The following is a 23576-nucleotide window of genomic DNA, read 5'->3' on the forward strand; positions in this document are numbered from 1 at the left end:
TTTTGTGAAACATGCTAAATTAATAATGTTTTATTACATATAAATCTCATTAATAAAAATTATTCTATCTTATATCATACTTTAATTTTAGCCACATGTTTCAACAGCATCAATATTCTTTTCTTTTTCCGTTATACCTTTAAGTTCTCCTATTTCAAATCGAATAAAGTCTAGAACTTTCACATTAGAATCAAGTAAAACTCTTTGTACTGAAACAGTAGGATTTAAAAGAAAATCTTGGAATATTAAACATGGTTCCTGCTCTGTATCATTATGAGGTACGTCAAGACCTGCATCACCAACTTTCAAGGGATTCATGCCTATATAAAAAGAAATAATCATAGTTTATTATGATGTTTTTATCTTATAACATGATGTATTATTACCTATAATATGTTGGCATAGCTGGGGTCCTAACGAGCTTTGAGGACTAGATGCCTGCAAAGCTATCAGCGCTCCATATTTACCAAAAGAAACAGGCAATGAACCAGTAGAAATTGGATGTGTGCATCCATAAAGCTGTACATCAGAATTCGTGCTTAAACAAGTAGCACGTTTGATAATTATATTTTCCCCTACAGAGCCAATAGTTAAAGCTGTATGATCTCCTAAAGATTTACCATCCATAGCAGGCAATGCTTTTAAAGTATCTGAATATAGAAACTGTTTATTCAATAGCTTGTCATTGCTTAACGTAGCTGTATGTTTGAAAACAGTTGTGGTTATAGTTTCTGCAAGACTCTGAAATGTTTTATTGCGAGCAACAAAATCTGTCTCACAATTAATTTCAAGTAATACACCATTATTTTTATCTGCTATAGCAGCGATCACTCCTTCTGCTGTTTTTCTACCTTCAAATTTTGCTGCCTGAGACCAGCCATGTGCTTGAGCTTGTTCCTTTAACCATTGTTCAGCCTATAGTAAAATGATATTAATTACATTTGAAAAAGCTATATGAATAGAACATTTCAAATAGCATCTTTTAAAGATTAAGTACTTTGGCTAAATCATTCCCATGTAGTTCCAAAGCTTTTTTACAATTAGAAAATGTATAACCAGTTTTCTTCCTGAGTTCAGCTAATAATGATTGATTTTTTTTTTGCCATAAGGCAATATCCGAATGAATAAGGCGAAATATTCTACTGGAAAGCATCTGTAAAAAAATATTGTATGTACAACTATGGCTATACTGAATAACTAAACAAAAACATTTAAAAGTAAGGTTAGCCTATTTCTTTAAACAAAAAACAATCTCATAATTAAACAGGTATGCGTATAATAATATCAAAAAACATACTTGTTCGGAGATCGTTATGATTTATCGAAATACTAAACGGACGTTAAAATTAATTTATGAAATGATACCTTGAAAGTTAACAGAATATTATATACAATTCTTGTTCATTAAATGTTAATTATAATAAAACCAAAAAATGAGTGATGCAGTATGGTCCACCGACGGGTTATAGTATGGTCTTAAAGCGGATTTTCCATGCACTGTAACAAATTTTTGCAACACAGTTATTTAGCCAAAATTTATTAGCCGCTTCAACGTAGTCCAAATCGTCCAAATAAATCCGGAAGCCACGTTCGTTTATTATCTGCGAATGCCAGTATAGTACTTTCTACAAAATGTAGTTATTACTGTTTACGTCGTTATTTTATCTGCAACAGCCTACAAATGTCTGCATGATTGCATTTGAATCGAAACTAGAAAAATGTCGGAATTGGCAGTAAACTTTGGAAAATAAATTAAATTTGTCCATTCATTTTGACCCTCCAGTTTTCTCTTCCTCTTCTGATGGTGAATATGTAGGTAAGAAGAGGAATGCTATTGGGCCACTGTTTTGTCGACCTTGCAGCCTACTTCACTTCGTACTGTTAAGAGAGGCCGACGAATTAATTCCCCAAAGAGTATACTGGCAGTACTGAAAATTCTATATGTGTGACACATCTTATAGAAATAATTAATTCTTGTCAGTATTCGCAGTCAATGAACGAACAAGACCAAAGAAAACAGAAACTACGCGTCTCGACCTTAAAACAACCCTAAAAAGGTTAAAAACATCCTGTATTATATGAATTTACTTTTATATAACATCATGTTAATTGTTTTCTTTTCCGATATTTCATATATTCATAATTTTAATTTATCGACAATTTTTTATGGATGAAATAGAACTATCATTGATAGAATTTAAATATTTTAGTACGGCTGTTGATAAATATGAAAAACGAAGAAGATGATTTGAAAAAACAGAGCTTTACGAATACATTGGTTTTATATTTATCAAATAAGGATAAAAGGAAAAATGAGTATAAAAATAAAGCTATATTTAATACCAAAATACAGAACAAAAAACCAAAGCAATCTCAGGTTGAGTTTGCTGAAAAATATGGCAGGAAAGAGCAATTTCGAAGGTAATCTTTGTATCTGCTTTTATAAAGGTATCAGCAGGTATTATTAATATCAAAATGGCTAATTGTAAATATTTATAAATACCAGAGGGGTTTCATGTAAAAATGAGTGGTCTATATATTATACTCACCATTAAAAATAAATAATTAAAAGGCATTCACATAATTATAAACAAATAAAGTAATAAAATCAAATACAAATTACTGCTAAAAAAAATGCAGTTACCATATTACCTCTATTACACAATCCTTACTGTATTCCCTAAAACCATTATCTTTTGATTTTGATCTTAAAAATTACTTGATGAGGCGATATAAATAAAAATCATGTTTTTTATTTTTTGTGTGCTAATTTTCAAGTGTTAGCAAAAACTTTAAATTCATGACCTACCGAGAAGAAGGCGTTACAAAAAAAGCTACACTGGAACATATATCAGTTTTGAATAATTAGTCATTTAAAGCTAAATATTTATTGTCATTATAATGTATTTTTTTATTGGTAATTTTTTATATTCTTACACTAAAATTTTTTAGTACGGTTTTCGCTACTTTCGATATTTTCTCAATTTTTATACTGTTATACAATATTTTATTGGCAAATCCACGGCCCCGTGTTTATTTATAAAAGCTACACTTTAAATAACCTTTTACAACCTTTTGAATACAAAACAAATAGGTCATAGCTAAACCTTGTGTTTATTTGGAATAAGCTTGCTAAAAAACTTATATAATCTATGCATTTTTTCTTTAAAATTCAAAAATTCTACAATCTTAATTAATATACAATATAAGGGTCTCTATTATTAATTTTAAACTTGCAGAAAATTTTGAAAAAACTGTATAAATTTTTATTATTTTTATTGATACACAGCATCTAAGCATATTATAGAATTATAAGCTGTTAGAGAAAACGCATAAATATCAAATTACAGAAGAAATAAATTTAAAACTATATATTACTTCCAGTCATTGGTTTATAAAAATATATAAAGAATTAAGAGAGCAAAAGTAGAAGAATTTAACACGGCTGAGTAGAATAATTTTTCTATATTTTTACAGGCATATGGTCGATTTTGCAACAGAGCCTGCATATAATGAACTTCTTCCAAATGATTTTTGCAATTATATTCATTTTGGCGTTGACACTACTAATTACCTCGAGTCCAATAATGATATGGTTTCCGAAATATTGCAGCTGATACCAATCGCTCTGAAAGATAAATTTAGTAAAAAAATCAATTATTTGCTGCAAGAAGCTGTAAGCGATTTAGGGAAAAATATTAAATATGCTACAGTGGAATATGCACTTACGAGTAGTACCGAGCAACAAAAATTTCGGAACGTGTATGAGCATAAAGTACATATATACAGGGTGTCCTGTACCACCAATGTTATATAAGGTGGTCTGAGACACCCTATTATTAAATAATGCAACAACTGTGACAAGAAATAAACTAAGCAATAATTTATATTTTATAAATAATTTTTAGGATAAGAGTACAGAGGAGAAAAAGGATATTGAAAAAAATGTTAAAACTATTAAAACCGTTGACCATATGAAGTCTTTGTTAAAACCCAATTTGCATTTGCTTAATCCATGCATGTTAATGCTTTTGGAAGAGTGGATGTGTCATTTTCAGTAAGCTAATAATAAGATACAAATATTTTCCATAGGATCAAGTCAATGCTTACACTTTTTAATTTAATTTAAAAATATCAAATTTAAATTTGTAAATGTTGGAATTACATTATAATATTTTTTCAGTGCATACAGATTGATCGATATTAACGAAATAGAAGCGTACGAAGGTGTATGGGATATATTAAATTTTAAGGAAACTATAATAAATCAAATTGTCTTAAGAAAATCTATCTTACAAAATGATTGGTATAATAAAATACGGGATATTTATTTACAAGTAAATTTATTGCGATTTAATTATACAGAGTGGTTCTTCGTCGACGAATTGTTACAGAATTTATATGTACAGTTCTCCTTTTTTCTACTATAATATAATGATGATAGTAACTTAATGATTTGTTGATAATTTAAAATAAGACGCGCGAATAAAGAGTATAATATTATTAAAAATACTCTTGTTTCTAAACATGTAATTTTTTTAATAAACGACGAAGAAAAGACTCGACGGACACCTTCAAATTATTCTGTCATTTTTTTAAACTTATCAAATCGTTTATATCACAAACATATAAACTTAAATTATTATTATTTTTATAATTAAGCAGACGGAATAATTTGTCGAATGTCACAAATATTAAACGAAAAATTACAAATTTGTGCATAAATGCTCTGTTCTTATTATTATTACAGAATTACAGTAAAAATTTGATACCCAGTCCTTTGCGAACTGCTAAGTTTGCAAAATTTTTTAATTGTACAGCAAAATTAATGGAATCGCATCTTTTGCAGATTTATAAAAATTCTCTTAAAGATTACTTGAATTATATCTGCAATATTGAAGTAAGTCTATAATAATAATAATAAGCTTCTAGTTTCTGGTGCTTAAGAAAAGTTCTTATATAATTTTAAATTTTATAGCTCAGGGGGGATGGTTTTCAATTAAATATTGTTTTACGATTGAGTAATATTTATATTGATCCTCCCTTGAAAAATTTTAAAGATATACTCTGCAGTATCACTGATTTAATGTATGATGCAGTCGCAACTTTTCATAGATTAGAAACGCAATTATATCTCGATTGGCCAGGAGTTTATAGGAAGCTTAAGGTAACGTCATAAGCTGTTAACATAAATGAATAAATAATGCACGTTTTATAAGTACATTATCACTTAGCATATATTATATTCGAGATAATTCATTCATTTGGCTTGCTGTCCTTAATAGCCGAAAGTATCTAAAGCAACTATTAAAAAGTACAAGGATAAAATATCTACTGTAATTGAAAGACATAGTGAAAACGCATTGATTGAATTGCAAGAGTTACAAAAGTATGTTAATAATGTAAAAATAATTTCTCATCAATTTGTTTATTTTAATATTTTTCCCAGGTACGCGTATCTTTATGATGATTCAGAATTAAGTACTGCAAAAGATTTTCTTAGTGGCAAATACCACTCAATTGAGGATTATAACGAGATACTACAATCTTATTGCGATCTGGAAAAAAAACTTCTAAATGAAATTGAAATGACTTCATTTAATAGTTTTTTCATAATTTCACGCAAGCCCTTCGTAGAATCGTTGATAAGAAATATAAATTATTTTAAAACTATGATCATTGAACGTTTTGTTATTGAATATCAAAGTAAAATGCAAAAGTAATCTTATTACTTCTTTGTTTATACATAATATCTTAATTTAATTTTGTCACTCAAATATTATAAAACGATGATTTTATAGTTTCAAGGTCATAAAATTGAACAGTTGATTAATATTTGGTTAATCGATCAAGAAACATTATAATTTTTTTAAGAACACAAATTTTTGAGATAATTGAGTGTCAAAACTAAAATATATGAAACACTCTAATTTGCTTTGAGATATTAAGCGTAAATCTATTAGCATTTCTGCCATTTTTAGTGTCATATTGGGCTATGAAGCAATATCCCAACGTTTACTCGCAGAACCAGTAGACACTGCTTCTTTAGTGGATTTAATAGAGTATGTCAAGATTACAGGAGAAACTACACTGGAAAAGCTGAAAAAGGATTTGGAAGGCATTATTGTCGAAATAATTTTTATATCAAATTTTTGGCCATTGACTAATGATGAGATAGAAACAAATCAAATTGCATTTCAGTGGTTTAGAAAAATTCCAGAAATGATTAAAAACAGTCATACTCTTATTACTAAAAAACAAATAGAATTTCAAAATTTATTGAAAGGTAGCTTCTGTTTTTATTTTTACATATATACAAGGTGTGTAGAAAAGACGAATCACTTGAATATTTTATAAATATTTCATGAAAATAAATATCTGGTATTTTGTGAAGATTATATGGAAGTCACCATTTATATTTCAAAAATTACTTAATTTCTGCACACCCTGTATATATTCTGTAGACTCAAATATATTTCCATAATTTTCCTCAAGTATCTCTGCTTCATCGTCTTCCTATTTTTCACTAGAAAGATATAAAAAGTTTAACGAAGAATTGGAATCTTATGCAAAGCAAGTAGAAGAAATGCAGACTTGGGGTGATATCGATGAGGTTTATAAATATCAAAAAAGGGCAGAAAATGTGGAAAATAAGCTAGTTGGGGCAATGGAGAAAATAGACAAATTTAACGAAGAGGAGACCTCGTTTGAATGGAAAATAACGCAGTATCCTTTAAGAAAGAAAATTGCTGAAGAATTAGCTCCTTTTAAGAAGCTTTACGACTCTACCTGTGAGTTTCTATTGAAGTATGATAAATGGGTTAGTTCCATGATTGGTTCGTATTATCCCGAAGACATTGAAAATGACGTGGGAACCTCTTTTCGGTAATTGATTGTTATTCTCCAATATAAGTCTCCAATATGATTTATAGAAAAATGATCAAATCTAAATTGAATATGATTTAAGAACCCTTTATAAGCTGGAGAAAATTGTACGATCGCCAAGCTCGAAGATGTTAGCAGCGGCCATACTCGACAAAGTTATGGCATTCAAGGAACAGTTACCAATAATCTTGACTCTTGGCAATCCAGGTTTAAAACCAAGGCACTGGATGGAAATTTCAGAAGTGATTGGTATTCCAATCAAAGTCGATGCTGATCTGACTTTAGGCAAAATCTTGGGAATGAACCTCGATGCTTATCTTCCGCAATTTGAAAGCATCTCTGAAGCTGCTTCGAAAGAGAGTACTCTGGAAAAAGCAATCGAGAAAATGCAGAGAGATTGGGCTGACTTGGCCTTTACTATCAATCCCTACAAAGATACTGGCACTTACGTAGTTGCCAGTGTAGATGATATTCAATTATTACTCGACGAACATCTCATTAAAGCAACCACCATCAAGAACTCCCCATATATCTTGCCTTTTAAGGAACAGATAGAGTAAGATTTGTTTTCTGTTTCTTTATTCACCTATCCTTTCTGTATTTCTCATAGAAGCTATATATTTTGTATACCATACGAAATATACACTTTTGATAAAAAGTGAACATAATCTCAATAGTTTTAAATAATATTTTCAAGCAATAAATTTCTTTACTAAATTTTTCTTGAATAGAAAATGGGACAAGACCCTGCAAACCTTACAAGATATTTTGGACCAATGGCTAAAGGTACAAAGCACCTGGATGTATTTGGAGCCAATATTTTCTTCACCAGATATTCAGCAACAAATGCCAGAAGAGGGACGAAAGTTTACAACTGTCGACAAGATGTGGCGTGATATTATGAAAACTATAAATGCAAATCCGAATATACTTAAAGTAGTAGAGATAGATAAGCTTATAGAACGTTTGAAAAAAAGTTATGGGCTACTAGAAATCATTCAAAAAGGATTGAATGATTATTTGGAGAAGAAACGATTATTTTTCCCAAGATTCTTTTTCTTGTCGAATGACGAATTGCTGGAAATACTCTCAGAAACTAAAGATCCTACAAGGTATAAATTTCTTCTTTTTGCTCATCTCGTCTCTGCTCAATTTATGAGAAACAATACAATTTTTTAACATCAGGGTACAACCTCATTTGAAAAAATGCTTCGAAGGCATAGCAAAGCTGAGATTTAATATCGACCTAGAAATCCTCTCGATGCTATCAGCAGAGGGCGAAGAAGTCACATTATTGGACATTATAAATACTGCAGCTGCTAGAGGACAAGTAGAAAAGTGGTTGCTGGAACTTGAGAAGGACATGCTGAAGAGCATACGTGACATCGTTTATAAAGCAATAATTGCTTATCCAATCAAAGAAAGATCGACCTGGGTACTGGAATGGCCCGGTCAAACGATTCTCTGTGTTAATAAAATGTACTGGACCCAAGAAATTGAAAATGCAATGCAGCAAGGAGTGCAGGCCTTGAAGAGCTATTATCAACAATGTCAGGATGAACTGAATGAAATTATTCTGATTATTCGTGGAAAATTATCCAAACAGAACAGAATTACTCTAGGTCCTTAAAAATCTTATGTTTCTTACAAACCTTAATCTTAACATAAATAATATTATAATAATTTAAATACTCTTATCAGAAGCCTTGGTCACTCTGGACGTTCATGGCAAGGATTTGCTAGCTGGTCTCTGCAAAGAGAAAGTCATTGAAAATACTGATTTCAGGTGGCTATGTCACTTGAGATATTACTGGGTGGTAATTTAAAAATCCTCCTTCAATTTTCTAAAATGAAGATATAGAAATACCTCTCAATTGATGATAAAATTTCAGGAAGATGACATGAGAGCATTCATGATCAACTCGAGCATCAGATATGGTTACGAATATTTAGGAAATACCGGTAGATTAGTGATCACGCCATTGACGGATCGTTGTTACCGGACGTTGTTCAGTGCTCTAAGCCTTGAACTTGGCGGTGCTCCCGAGGGACCAGCTGGTACCGGTAAAACGGAAACCACGAAGGATCTAGCGAAAGCTGTAGCCAAACAATGCGTTGTCTTTAACTGCTCCGATGGCTTGGACTACATCGCTCTTGGAAAATTCTTCAAGGGTCTAGCCTCCTGTGGCGCATGGTCCTGTTTCGACGAATTTAATCGTATTGACCTTGAAGTGTTGTCGGTAGTGGCTCAACAAATCTTGTCCATACAACGAGCTATCAATGCTGGGGTCGTCAAGATGATCTTCGAGGGAACCGAGATCACCCTGGACCCAACCTGTGCTATATTCATCACGATGAATCCTGGATACGCCGGTAGATCGGAATTGCCGGATAACTTAAAGGCTCTCTTCCGTCCGGTAGCTATGATGGTACCGGATTACGCTTTGATCGCAGAAAATACATTGTACTCCTACGGTTTTTACAACGGAAGAGTTTTGGCTGTGAAAATTGTTACAGCTTATAAACTTTGCTCGGAACAACTTAGCAGCCAGTGTCATTACGATTATGGTATGAGAGCTGTGAAATCTGTTCTGGTAGCAGCTGGAAACCTTAAGATCAGGTATCCCGACGAACAGGAGGATTTACTGGTTTTGAGAAGCATCCTTGATGTTAATCTACCGAAATTTCTCGCTCATGATTTGCCACTTTTTCATGGCATTGTGTCGGATCTCTTTCCAAAAGCTGTGTTACCACCTGCTGATTACACTCACATTAATGCTTGTGTTAAAGACGCTTGTCAAACTGCAAATTTACAGTGTACAGATTTTTTCCTGGAAAAGGTAATAAAATGGTTTCATCTTTATTTTTAATTCCTATAAGTTGAGATGATTAAGTAAATTTAAGATATATGCATATATGTTAGAAAAAATGATAAAAATTAAATAACCACTTTTTCTTTCTATCAATAGATTCAAAATATTTAATAAAATGTTTTACTCTATGCTCTGCAGATTCAGCAAATTTTTGAAATGATGATCGTTAGACACGGATTCATGCTGGTGGGTATGCCATTTGGTGGAAAAACTTCGGCTTACAGGATCTTAGCTGATGCTTTGGGACTGATCGAAGATCGACAACTCATGGACGAGCATCGTGTGGAGATCACTGTCATCAATCCAAAAGCTATAACAATGGGACAGCTTTATGGACAGTTTGATTTGGCTTCTCACGAATGGACTGATGGCATCCTAGCAATAGCATATAGAGCATTTGCCTCATCCATGAACGATAATCGCAAATGGCTCATATTTGATGGACCTGTGGACGCTATTTGGATTGAAAACCTTAATACTGTGCTCGACGATAATAAGAAACTCTGTCTGACCTCTGGTGAAATTATACAACTTGCACCTACGACCAATTTGATTTTCGAGCCCATGGATTTGCTGGTAAATTATATTAGTGTTTAAATATCACTTTTGAAATAGATAGAATGCAAAAAAGAACCAAAAAAAAGTTTTGATATTTTTTAAGTTTAGAAAATTAGAGTCTAAGAAAAATAATATTTTGCATAATTATGTTTTATAGCAAGGAAGTAATAATTTGATTTTATTAAAGGTAGCATCACCAGCTACAGTTTCAAGATGTGGCATGATATACCTGGAGCCTATCAGCCTTGGGTGGAAACCACTATTGTATTCTTGGCTCAATACATTACCACCATTATTAACCGAGCACTTGAAGCATCATTTAAGGGACATGTTTCTAAGATATTGCCCACCATTGTTGCATCTGATTAGTTACTGTGGTGCCAAGGTTGCAAAATACGATCAGTATCCAATTAAGAGTTTAATTTGTAAATGAAGACAAATTAATCTTTCTCAATTTCCAGGTGATCATCTCTATGCCAGATGCAAATTTGATAACATCCACCATGCAACTGTTTCATTGCTTCATGGATGATTTTAAAGATGAGAATTATCTGCAATCGCTAAGTGACCTTGAGATGCGAGCACAAATCGAAGTAATACCTGCAGAAAAAATTAATATTTGTATTACAAAAAAATACAAAATTACAAAAAATATCCTTACAGGGCTCCTTCTTTTTCGCCTGTATTTGGACTTTGGGTGGAACTCTGATGGTACACCAACGAGAGAAATTCAGTACCCTTTTCCGAGCACTAACAGAACGCGAAATACCAATTGAGATTCGGGAACGTTTTTTCTTGCCTGATGAAGTGAAAAATCCGAAATTACCTTGCGTAACTTCCCTACCACCGACTGGGCTGGTTTACGACTATAAATACATCAAGGAAGGTAAAGGAATCTGGGTACCTTGGACTGAGGATTTAAAATACGCTCCACCTATACCTAAAGACATCCCAGTAAATCAAATAATTGTTTCGACCATTGAAACCATCAGGTACTTTCATCTACTGACCTATTTGATCAGTCATCATAAGCCAGTGCTTTTTGTTGGACCCACTGGCACTGGGAAGTCAATCTACATAATGGAATTTTTGCTAAAATATAAACCACACATTTTTCAACCCATGTTTGTCACGTTCTCTGCACAAACCACTGCCAATCAAACTCAGGACATGGTGCTGAGTAAATTAGACAGGAGAAGGAAAGGAGTGTTGGGGCCCCAAATGGGGAAACACTGGGTAGTTTTCGTTGATGATGTGTCGATGCCAATGAAGGAGGAATATGGTGCACAGCCACCGATTGAACTTCTCAGGCAATGGTTGGACCACTCCAGTTGCTACGACCTCAAAGAAATGGTACCAATTAGATTGGTCGATGTTCAATTGATATGTGCCATGGGACCTCCGTCAGCTGGCCTTGACGTTACCCCAAGGTTCAAAAGACACTTCGTCACTTTAGGCATATCAGAGTTTAACGACGAAGTTTTGGTCACGATATTCTCGAAAATTGTTGCTTGGCACTACGAGGTCCAAGGATTCCCAGAGTATTTTATACCCTCGATTGCATATATAGTCAATGCCACTCTGGAAATATATAGAAAAACTCGAGAAAACCTTTTGCCCACTCCAGCAAAGTCTCATTATCTCTTCAATCTGCGTGACTTTTCCAGAGTCATTCAAGGCTTACTGCTGTCCACTCCGGAAACGATATTCGAGCCGGTAAACTGTAGTGTTAAACCTTGCTTATCAACCACATCGACGAATTAAGATCGATTAAATTGATAGAAAATATTGACTCGGTGTGGATAGAGAGCTTTAGGTGTAGAATAATTCTAGAAATAAATACTGTGCTTACTCTGAATATATTTTAATTTCAGAGGGACATGAAACGATTATGGGTACACGAAATTTTGCGTGTTTATGGAGATCGGTTTACAGATGAGACCGATACTAAATGGTTGGTTCGCCAATTACGACAGACGTTAATTAAACACATGGACGACAACATGGACGATTTGTTCAGAAATTTGCTGGTTAATTCAAAAACTGTATGTTGATGTTTTCTTGGAATTATTTTATTTTTGGTAAACTAGAGCGATTACTTTTGAGTTGAAACACACATAGATCACTGAAGTGGAATTGAGAAATTTGGTCTACTGCGATTTTCAAGATCCTACGGTGGATAAGAAACTTTATACAGAAGTGGAAGATTTGGATGAGCTGGCACTTGTAGTGGATGAATATCTGTCAGAGTATAACTCTATTTCCAAAACTCCAATGAATTTAGTACTTTTCAGGTATTTATTTATTGTACCAAATTTTTAATACTTATCTCTATAGAATATACAAAGGTTAATTATATTTTCTCTCATCATAAATTTGCAATAGAGCATTTGTCGGAGATTTATAGAACTGAGTCAATAAAATTAGTTTCTCCTAAGAACTGTTATGCTTGTACCAGCCCACTCACCTTTAGTAGTACATTATAAACTATTTTATGCATTATTCCCCCATCACAGATTTGCAATAGAGCATCTGTCGAAGATTTGTCGAATTATGATGCAACCACGCGGCCATGCGATGTTAATAGGCGTGGGTGGCTCCGGGCGTCAATCACTGACGAAACTGGCCGCGCACATATCAGATTTCGAGTTGTATCAAGTGGAAATGGCTCAGCTTTATGGACAAAATGAGTGGCACGATGATCTGAAAGTTATCTTACAAAAGAGTGCTGCCAGTGACATCAACTCAGTGTTCCTCTTCATGGACAGTCAAATTAAAGAAGAGAGCTTTCTGGAGGACATCAGCAATTTGCTGAATTCCGGAGAAGTTCCGAATTTATTCAACTCCGAAGAGAAATCCGAGATCTGCGAGAAAATGAGGCAGATCGATCGACAGAGAGAGAAAAGCCTGAAAACTGATGGGAGCCCGGTGGCACTGTTCAATTTTTTCGTTCAGACTATTCGAGAACGATTGCACGTAGTGGTGAGCATGTCCCCGATTGGTGACAATTTTCGCAAGAGAATTCGAAAGTTTCCAGCCTTGATCAATTGTTGCACCATCGATTGGATGCAAGTCTGGCCAGAGGATGCACTAATAGCAGTGGCCAAAAAGTTTCTCGGTGAGATTCAGTTATCCACCGAGGAACGAGACGCTTGCATAGAGATGTGTCAGTATTTTCACACTTCGACCTTGAACATTTCCAAGGAATTCTTACGAAAAACGAAAAGACACAATTATATAACACCGACTTCTTACCTCGAATTAATCAACACTTTCAAGGATCTTTTGTCTAAGAAGAGGAAAGAGCTACTTGATGGAAAAGTAAGATACGAGAGTGGCCTTGACAGGCTGGACAATACGCACAAACAAGTGGAAAAGATGCAGGAAATTTTGGTGGCCTTGAAGCCAAAACTTGTGGTAGCAGCAAAGGATGTAGAGAGGATTTTCCTGAAAATATCAGATGAGACTAAAGAAGCAGCAGAGATGGAGAGTCTCGTAAAGAAGGACGAGGAGGAAACTCTGGTACCAGACCTTGGCTTCAATAATAAATCAAGCTTCAATCTTGCATAACCTTGAAAGGGTTTGATAAATCGTGCATGTTGTAGGTTGTCGCTGCTCAAGCTGAAGCGATTCAAACGGAGTGCGACGCAAATTTGCAAGAGGTCATGCCAATATTGGATGCAGCGAACGCGGCGCTGAACACTTTAACACCTCAAGATATTCAGATCGTCAAATCCATGAAGAGACCACCGGCTGGAGTGAGATTGGTCATGGAAGCCATATGCATTTTGAAGGTAAGACTTAGTTCCTAAAAAAATTCTAAAATTAAATCACTGAAAATGATTTCTTTTCCAACATTCAATACTAGGATGTAAAACCAGAAAAAATAGATTCACCAGATGGTAAAGTTGAGGACTACTGGAAGCCATCGCTGCGTTTGCTAGGAGATATGAAATTTTTGGAGAACTTGTTGACCTATGACAAGGACAATATTCCAGACAGGATAATAAATAAAATTCGGAGTACGATATTGACAAATCCCAATTTCGACCCTGAAAAGATCAAAAAGGTATCGACGGCTTGCGAGGGTCTCTGCAAGTGGGTGTTCGCATTATCGGAGTACGAAAAGGTCGCGAGGGTCGTAGCCCCGAAGAAGCTGGCCTTGAACCGAGCAAATGCCGATTACGCCGAGGCTATGGGCCAGTTGGAGATGAAGCGATCGCAGTTGAGAGAATTACAGGAGAAATTGGCTGTTCTCCAGAGACAACTGGATGAGAAGAAGAGGGAGTACCAGGCGATGACTGACGAAGTGACAGAGTGCGAGGATAAATTGCGGAGGGCTAAAGAGTTGATCGGTGGTTTGGGTGGAGAATACACCAGATGGTCCCAAATTGCTAAATCGCTGGATGCTCGTTATCACAAACTTCTTGGTGATATCATCATTAGTGCAGCTTGCATAGCTTACCTAGGTGCTTTCACCCTTCAGTATCGACAGGTCCAGATCGAATCCTGGATCAAGGTCTGCACTGGATTGAACGTCTACTGCATGCCAGATTTCCAGCTGACCCATACACTGGGGGATCCAGTGGCTATCAGGGCTTGGAACATCTTTGGACTGCCCAGTGATTTATTCTCCATCGACAATGCTATTATAGTGTCTCACTCGAGACGTTGGCCCTTGATGATCGATCCTCAGAGTCAGGCCAATAAGTGGATAAGGAATATGGAGAAGGCTAATGGTATCAATGTTGTCAGAATGGCTCAACATGACTATATGAGGGTCATGGAGAACGCTGTTTTGTTTGGAAAGCCAGTTCTTTTGGAGAACGTTCTGGAGGAGCTAGATGGTGCTTTGGAACCTCTATTGATGAAACAGACTTTTAAGACTGGTGGTGCTCTTTGCATCAAGATCGGTGACTCCATTATTGAATATTCTGACAAATTTAGGTATAACGTTTTTTTGAAAATTCTTCAGGAAGATTTGATTATGAATAATTACTATCTTTATTCTTTAGACTATACATTACTACGAAATTGAGCAACCCACATTATCTGCCAGAGGTGGCTGTTAAAGTAACCTTGCTAAATTTTATGGTCACTCCCATGGGTCTCGAGGACCAGCTGCTAGGAATAGTGGTGGCTAAAGAACGCCCTGATTTGGAGTCTGAGAAGAACTCGTTAGTCATTCAAGGGGCTCAAAATAAAAAGTATTTATATATCACAATATTAATTATTATTATTTTTATTAATATAATATATGTTTGATATATTTGATTGTACATTAAATCCTGAATTAATTAGGATGCTTAAAGAAATCGAGGATAAGATTTTAACTGTCTTAACCCAGTCAGAAGCGAATATACTGGAGGACGAATATGCGATTAGTATTCTTAGCTCATCGAAAACTCTTTCCGACGAGATTCAAACTAAGCAAAAAGTTGCTGAAGTTACGGAGAAAATGATAGACGAAGCTCGTTTGAAATATGTACCAGTTGCTGCTCACAGTACTGTACTTTTCTTTACCATTGGTGAGTTACTGTTTCTTTCAAGGTGGATCCAGAAGTGCAACAAAGTAACGTAAAGTGTTTAACTTTATTGCCTTTAGTCACGTATTCAGCTTTTATTGTCATTTTACTACAAAACACTATTTAATATTATTCATAATTAATAAAATTATACATTAATCTGTTTACTCGCATATACCCTATCCAACTCTGTATTTAAAATTTTTAATTAATTTGTGATTTCCATTTCTACTCTCCCTTTATACAGCTACTCTCGCAAATATTGATCCTATGTACCAATATTCTCTGGTTTGGTTTGTCACCCTTTTCTCAACCACGATCGAAAACACAGAACCTGTGGATGATATAATGCAAAGACTGGATGATCTTAAAAATGCATTTACCTATGCTCTTTATTTAAATATATGTCGATCTTTGTTCGAGAAGGATAAACTTCTCCTGTCGATACTGCTGGGAATAAATTTAATGAACAAGGAAGGTAAACTGTCTTTCCCCCAATGGAACTTTTTATTGACCGGTGGAGTTGGTCTTGATAATATTTATGAAAACCCTACAACTTGGCTACCTCCGCAATCTTGGGATGAAATATGTCGATTAGACAGCGTAACTGGTTTTAAGGTAAATTAACAATATTATTTTTACAAAACTTAATTCCAATACTCCTCGGTAAATAAACATTTATCTATTTTTATTATTTTTTCCACGAAATAAATAGTTCTTCTTTTAATTACGTAATTAATTATTTAACTGTTGCAAAATGTAATATTTTAATTTTGCCATGAACAAGAGAGTACTGATAATTTGTTTGTATCTCGATATGGTTGAAGGATTAAACGAACCTTTGTTTGTTAAGTTAAAATTAATCATACACAGTACTGTGAGAATAGCTTTATTTAAATTGCATTGAGGAAGATATGAAATCCATCTAATTAGAGAGACTCGTATTTTCAGTTTTAATAAAGAGGAAGTTTTCTCTAAGGAAAGTTATTTTTAGGGCGTGAGAGATACCTTCGTGAATAACGTCGATGAGTGGAAAGTTATATTCGATCATTTGGAGCCACATACTCTGAATTTCCCCAAACCGTTTGATAAATTACCAGAGTTTGAAAGAATGGTTTTACTCAGATGCCTCAGACTAGATAAAATTGTTCCGGCTGCACAGCAATTCGTCAAAAGTAACTCTATGAATAAGGATATCTATGAGCAATATGGTTATATTCTGAATTCTAGGAAAATATGTCCCACATATTATAACCATAACCATAATCATTTATTCCTATTGCCATTTGAAGTCAATAAATCTTGAGTATTTGCTTATTAAATACTTATTACGAATAAAATATTTTAATCATTCTTAATCAATTAAGAAAGCTATCAGTCTCCCTGACTCATGTAAAATAAGTTAACAAAATAATAGTTAAAACATTTTCTTTTTAAATATGTATTTTATTAATTTATAATTAAATAGTATTATTTTTATTTTGTATAACGATTCAAATGGTGAACAAATTTTGAAATTATTTAAAGAATGACCATATTGCTCTCAGTTAGATTATAAAAATACAAAAATTGTTTTGAAATTATCGTCTTACTTTTATCTAATTATTAACTATAATTGATCTTTTTAGGCAGATTAGGACTACAATACATAGAACCACCCAATTTCGATTTGTCATCTTCCTACGCAGACTCCTATAACTGTATTCCATTAATTTTTGTGCTGACACCTGGTGCAGATCCAATGGCACTGCTTCTAAAGTTCGCAGATGATCAAGGGTTTGGTACCAGTAGACTTTTTTCACTATCTCTTGGCCAAGGTCAAGGAGCAACTGCCGAAGGCCTAGTGGATGAGGGTATCAAAAATGGCACTTGGGTAGTTTTGCAGAATTGTCACCTTGCCAAAAGCTTCATGCCACGTTTGGAACATGTAATGAATTCAATCAATCCACAATCTCTCATCAGTGCACTTATATTTTTCAGCAATAATTGAGATTCTTCAATTTTTTTAGATGTGTGAAAGTTTTACTCCAGAGAACGTGCATCCAGACTTTAGACTATGGCTGACCAGCTATCCATCAGATATATTTCCAATCAGTGTACTGCAGAACAGTGTAAAGATGACGAACGAGCCTCCTAAGGGCTTGCGAGCCAATATCATAAGATCTTATCTACAAGTATGACATATATACACTTAATTTTCTTTTATCAAGTTTATCATAGTAACTAACGTTTTAAATAATTAAAACATTTTAGGACCCAATAACAGACTCTGAATTTTTTGATGGCTCCAAACAAAATAAGAATTTCAAACGATTGCTTTTCTCCCTTTGCTTTTTCCATGCAATAGTTCAAGAACGAAGAATGTTTGGCCCTATAGGATGGAACAATAGATACGAATTTAACGAGACTGACTTAAGGATCAGTGCTTTACAATTACGTGTATTCCTAGATCAATACAAAGATGTGCAATATGTTGCTCTCCAATATTTGACTGGTATCATATATCACCTATCCCTGATTCATTCTTATACACCAATTTTAGTTTTGATTAATATGAATTTTAATTGTACAAAGGATTGTAATTTTTATTAAGGCGAATGCAATTATGGAGGACGCGTTACCGATGAATGGGATCGGAGAACTTTGAGCACTTTATTGGCACGTTACTATTGCGAAGATTTATTGAAGTTGGACAGGTACTTCTACGATTATAGCGACATTTACTATGTACCTGATGGAAATACTCGAGAAGATTTTCTTGGATATGTTCGATCCTTGCCAATGATAACAGCGCCGAGTGTTTTTGGAATGAACGATAATGCAGATATTATTAAGGATCAACAAGAGACGGGTAGAATGTTAGCTTCGCTTTTATTAACACAAGTAAGGATTATAACAGTTTTAAGATGGTGATAACTATAAACCTTGTTATTGTTTAAATTAAAAAATTTTAAATTAACATTGGATAAAATTGACTGAAGAAGAGGAATTGATAATTGGCTGTCAATTTAAATTGATTAAACTGTTTATTTTTTTGTGATTAATAATTTCGATTAGGACACTGGGGAGGAAGAAGCTGATTCTGACAAATCTCCAGACGATATTGTTTATGAAGTTGCTGATAATATTTTGTCAAGGTTGCCACCTGACTTTGATATTGATATAATTCTGGAGAAATATCCCACTATGTACGAGCAAAGCATGAATACTGTCCTGGCCCAGGAGGTGGGGAGGTTCAATAAGCTTTTACAAGTGATTCGCAGCAGTTTAATAAATATTAAAAAAGCTATTAAAGGTACCATAAAATCTTTTTTAGATTTCTATCAAAATCAAACGATAGAAAGCTATAAAATTTCACTTTGCTCAGGTTTACTCGCCATGAATTCAGAACTTGAAGAATTGTATAAATCTGTGATCACTAGTAGACTTCCAAATTTATGGCTAAAAAACTCTTATCCATCAATGAAGCCTCTTGGGAGCTACATCACTGATTTTCTTCAACGATTATCTTTCTTCCAGGTAAGTAGGAAACTTTTATGTGATAAGAGCAGGTTTTTTATCACTCAAGTGACGTAAAGAGATGATTTAATAAAAAGATAAATCTATTAGAAATGGTACGAGGAGGGACCACCACCGAGTTTTTGGCTTTCTGGTTTCTATTTTACACAAGCTTTCCTTACCGGAGCACGACAAAATTATGCAAGAAAATACCAGATACCCATCGATTTGCTAATATACGATTTCGAGCCTTTGAAAGGCACCATATTTCGTGAACCACCAAAGGATGGAGTATATGTTTATGGCTTGTTTCTTGACGGAGCACGTTTCGATATGCAGCGTATGATCCTTGACGAGTCATTACCAAAAATTTTAAATGCTACCGTTCCTTTTGTAAGTTTTCAAAGCTCAAAGATATTTTTAGATTTACACACTTACTTTGTCTTTCCTTATTGTCACTTTTATTTTGTTCAAAGAAAGAGAGCACTGTGTTTTAATTAAGCATGGGCTAATGAATAAGTAATTGGAAGGAAAAAAACTAATGGCCACTTTATTTAAATGTTCTTTTTATAATGCTTTTCTCTGGAAGCTACTTCAGCTATAACCAATTTTACATTTAATTTTCAGATATGGCTCATTCCAAAAAAGAAAGATGAAGTAGTTGAGAGAAATACTTACACTTGTCCTGTATACAAGACTGGTGAAAGAAGAGGAGTCCTTTCAACAACTGGACACTCTACAAACTTCGTAATCGCAATGAGTCTCCCAACGAAACTTCCATCAGAACATTGGATTATGAGAGGTGTTGCAATGCTCTGTCAATTATCCAATTGATTCGACTTAGAATGTTCATAAATTTTCCATTAAGAATTATAAAGTACAATTATAGTTAAAAAATTCTCAAGTCAATAAAATTAACAATTACAAGAATTCACGAAAAAAGTCATGGACTACCCAAAAAAAATTAACTATCACAAACAAAAGAAGAAAATCCATTAAAAATTTGGAGCAGAACCTGAAATTACTTTATATTTTATACTTGTTCAAATATATTCACCCTTTACTACTCGTTTAACAATCTACTATTTAATCTTTTTTACAGATTACATCTACATTTACCCTCACTCCTAAAAAATTCCTCCTCGAGTTACTTTAAATTCTACCAATCAAATACCACTATAAAATCAACACCCCCACATCGTCTTAAAATTAATCATCTCACCAATAATCGATATGCTTTCAATTAATTCTTCTCGGAACTCCAAACACGTATATAATATAATAAAATAATTTCCCAGATGCAGTAATTTCCACCAAAAATAACTCGTCTCCCCTCGTGACTTTGAAACAATTTCAGTAGCCGAGTTATAACGAAGCTAAATTTACCATTGGCTGAATCTATGTTTAGTCATTCATTACAGTATTACAATATTGCGTAGCAGTTGAGATTCGAGTTGCAGCATATATCAGCCAGGGGTTTGATCCGTGGCGTTAACACAGGACACACACGTGTATGTATATATATAAATGTAGTATTTAGATATACACACATACACAGTATACATCGTGCCATGGCTATTTCATGGGGTAGTACGAGAGTCGAGTCGATAGAGAGGGGGAAGATGGTGCAGGGTTTGGTGAAGAGAGGCGAGGACACGAAGGGGGTAAAAGCAGGAGGGGTGCAGTGGGTGGCTGATGACTAGAGGCTCGAGGGTTGGTGTGTGGCGGCACCCTGTCTACCCGGACCGACATTGCTGGAGGCTCGTTGCCTAGCGACCTCGTATTGATCACTTCCCGTATATCTCAGCTATTCCCTTTTCCCCCATGCTTCCACCCGTCTATCTCTTTTTATCTTACAACAATGCTGCCTTCCCCCTGCTGTATCCCACTAACACCCCCTTCCCTCCCACTCCCCATCTCTATCTCTCTTTCGCACTTTTCAAGCCTCATTCATTTCTTCCTACATTCTATCAGAATTTCCACACCCCAACATCTTCGTCCCTCCCCTCTCAATCCTCGCCCAGACCTCACATATACTTTATTACATTATATTTGTATCGTACATGCATATTCCCTTTTTTCTGCCTATTTTACATTAGAATTATATTTTTAACAGTAATAATACTTTATTATTGGAATTATACAGAAATGTAAGCTCTTAGTTTTCTTATTTTATGAAGTATTTTGTTGAAATAGAATTCAGGAATGAATTTATAATCCTGGTAACTTTTAATATCGAATGGGTATTTGCTACAAAGAACGAAGCAATTGTAGAATGCACAGTGATGAAATAACAAACGAATTCATTTTAATTTTGATTGAAGTTTTAGACGTTCCAACTAAGAAATTTCAAGCTTTGTATTTGAAACATTGCTCTATACTACTTGCATAATACAGAAATAAATTCTCGAAATATCAATTGCTGAGTGAGTAATTAAATTTAAATACGTTGAGAGTTAAAATTCTATAATTTGTTTATGCCAATGTACTTCAGTTAAATATATATAGAATTAAATTTTATTAAAGAAATGCATTGATACTCAAATTGCTGATAAAACAGTTTCATAAAAATATATCACTTATAAGAAAGCTGGACACAATCAAAATAAATTCAGACCAAGAAAATGATTAAATTCTATTATTCCCAAGTTCCAAAAGTATAATTGATTTCATGGTTCTATAATGACTTAGATTTTATATATAAACGACTAAAATGAATAATCAACAAAGTAACATATACAGGATAAGAAGTGCAAACTGTAGTTGAACAATGGTTTGAAATTATACTATTTTATTAGGATATATATAATAATAATGGCAGGTCAGTCTGGTGATGGTGGTAGGGACGCGGTGGTCATGGTAGTAACCGCGGCCATGGCGTTGGTGGTGCATGAGTATACACGTACAGCGTTTAGGCTGCTGAATACTGTGGAAAGGGATGGGTCGCTTGGCAACGAACGTCTACCCTTAAATTGCCACTCTTTTTTGTATCACAATTACAAAATGGTCGACACGACTGTACGAGCTCTTACTGAAGTTAAACCATGACTTATTTGTTAATTTATATTACGCTTTTTTTTAAATACTACATTAACTATTGACTATCTTACCAGCTGATGTAGTCTTAGTATCTAATGACATGAGGATAGTGTTATTAAAATTAAAGAATGAAAGAAGCACTGTTGAAATGACAGATAGTAATTAAGAATTAAAACAATCTTTATTTGTGCTGAATGAGTGAATATTTACAAAGATAATTTCTTACTTAGATGACTAATTTTTAATAATATTAAAATACTTAAAAACTACGAGATACCATTGGATGAGAATTTGTAATATTTTTTTTTTTTTAATAATTGTTTAGAGAATGGAAATTGTCTATTTTTGAGAGAAATGAAGATTCTTGGTAGGCTGTGAAAATCAATTTCTCTTTGCAGTTGGTTTTACATGAAAATTCACTTTGGTTACAGAGTAATAGGGGTGTTTGAATAGGTGTGCATTTGGTAGGAGCTCTGCTAATAATGGAGTATGCCATCACTTTTCTGTCCTGTAAGTTAAACGGTGTACTAATGACTTTCAATGAACAGAAATTAATCGAGCAAGTGTCTCTTGGAGAAATGCTCGAGCGAGCAAGCACAAAACGCTAATGAAAGATTAGACTCGACTGTGCTACATTACGAATCGTTGGATTGCATACTGTATAGTAATCACTGCATTATATATATTGCTGCTGTCACGTCACTGTTCATGCAATCATGGGTACCTTGGGAATTACAATTACATTTTTTTTTTCGACAAATACGACGAACCTTGGTTAAATGGACAGGAGGGACGCGCAGCTTCCAGCTTCACTATGCACAAAAAGAGGAAAGAATGATTTGTGGAACGAAATTAATCGAGTCGGAAAACTTTTACTTAAAAATTCAAAATCTTGTTTATTTATCTATAATAATCATAATAGAGCAATTTTATAATCTACTAAAAGCAGCACTTTTTGTTAACGAGAATGTTATAATTATCAATCCCAGAATTATAAATTAATTTTTCAACCGTGACGAAGCAACAAAAATAATGATCGATGTATTGAAATTGATCTAAAAAGATGTTTTTTTTAAATCCCATTCTTTAATAAAAAAAATAGTTTTATTTTTTAAAAAAATGAATAGTTGGTAATTTTTTTAAGTAGCGTTGCACACTCCATCAATGGTTGTCTAAGTGTAAAATAAAATTATATAAA

The 23576-nt window shown here is 34.0% G+C and overlaps 3 protein-coding genes across 3 annotated transcripts; 2 read left to right on the plus strand and 1 right to left on the minus strand.

The window, feature by feature from the left end:
- Positions 1–14: 14 nt before the first annotated feature.
- On the minus strand, positions 15–1783 carry mEFTs (elongation factor Ts, mitochondrial). The gene is made up of 4 exons (XM_066739561.1): positions 1366–1783; positions 998–1153; positions 387–915; positions 15–320 (listed from the first exon to the last, which is right to left on the minus strand). The coding sequence occupies exons 2-4, from the start codon at positions 1151–1153 to the stop codon at positions 88–90; spliced, it is 918 nt and encodes a 305-aa protein (XP_066595658.1). The 5' UTR covers positions 1366–1783; the 3' UTR covers positions 15–87.
- A 2156-nt stretch (positions 1784–3939) lies between these two features.
- LOC136780857 (dynein axonemal heavy chain 7-like) lies at positions 3940–4464 on the plus strand. The gene is made up of 2 exons (XM_066739406.1): positions 3940–4057; positions 4184–4464. The coding sequence occupies exons 1-2, from the start codon at positions 3975–3977 to the stop codon at positions 4428–4430; spliced, it is 330 nt and encodes a 109-aa protein (XP_066595503.1). The 5' UTR covers positions 3940–3974; the 3' UTR covers positions 4431–4464.
- A 2107-nt stretch (positions 4465–6571) lies between these two features.
- LOC136780855 (dynein axonemal heavy chain 7-like) lies at positions 6572–20248 on the plus strand. The gene is given in 27 exon segments (XM_066739405.1): positions 6572–6885; positions 6968–7441; positions 7617–7997; positions 8071–8507; positions 8587–8702; positions 8778–9725; positions 9897–10334; positions 10504–10701; positions 10778–10909; positions 10980–12032; positions 12191–12361; positions 12438–12679; positions 12830–13838; positions 13922–14110; positions 14185–15263; positions 15332–15523; positions 15618–15844; positions 16089–16459; positions 16836–17016; positions 17470–17768; positions 17851–18015; positions 18095–18335; positions 18435–18739; positions 18899–19136; positions 19209–19360; positions 19451–19732; positions 19967–20248. Coding segments are annotated over 27 exon segments (10026 nt in total). The 5' UTR covers positions 6572–6586; the 3' UTR covers positions 20174–20248.
- Positions 20249–23576: the final 3328 nt, after the last annotated feature.

Source organism: Prorops nasuta, unplaced genomic scaffold (assembly GCF_024137725.1).
Source record: "Prorops nasuta isolate Cenicafe-Biocafe unplaced genomic scaffold, Cenicafe_Pnas_1.2 PNAS00021, whole genome shotgun sequence".
Lineage (NCBI taxonomy): Eukaryota > Metazoa > Arthropoda > Insecta > Hymenoptera > Bethylidae > Prorops > Prorops nasuta.

Excerpts from the sequence above, each read along its gene's own strand:
- mEFTs (XM_066739561.1), bottom strand. The coding sequence starts at position 1,153 with ATGCTTTCCAGTAGAATATTTCGCCTTATTCATTCGGATATTGCCTTA. Across the intron at positions 916-997 it reads ATGGGAATGATTTAGCCAAA|GCTGAACAATGGTTAAAGGA; the intron begins GTACTTAATCTT and ends ATTTTACTATAG. Across the intron at positions 321-386 it reads GCTATGCCAACATATTATAG|GCATGAATCCCTTGAAAGTT; the intron begins GTAATAATACAT and ends CTTTTTATATAG.
- LOC136780857 (XM_066739406.1), top strand. The coding sequence starts at position 3,975 with ATGAAGTCTTTGTTAAAACCCAATTTGCATTTGCTTAATCCATGCATG. Across the intron at positions 4,058-4,183 it reads GAGTGGATGTGTCATTTTCA|TGCATACAGATTGATCGATA; the intron begins GTAAGCTAATAA and ends ATATTTTTTCAG.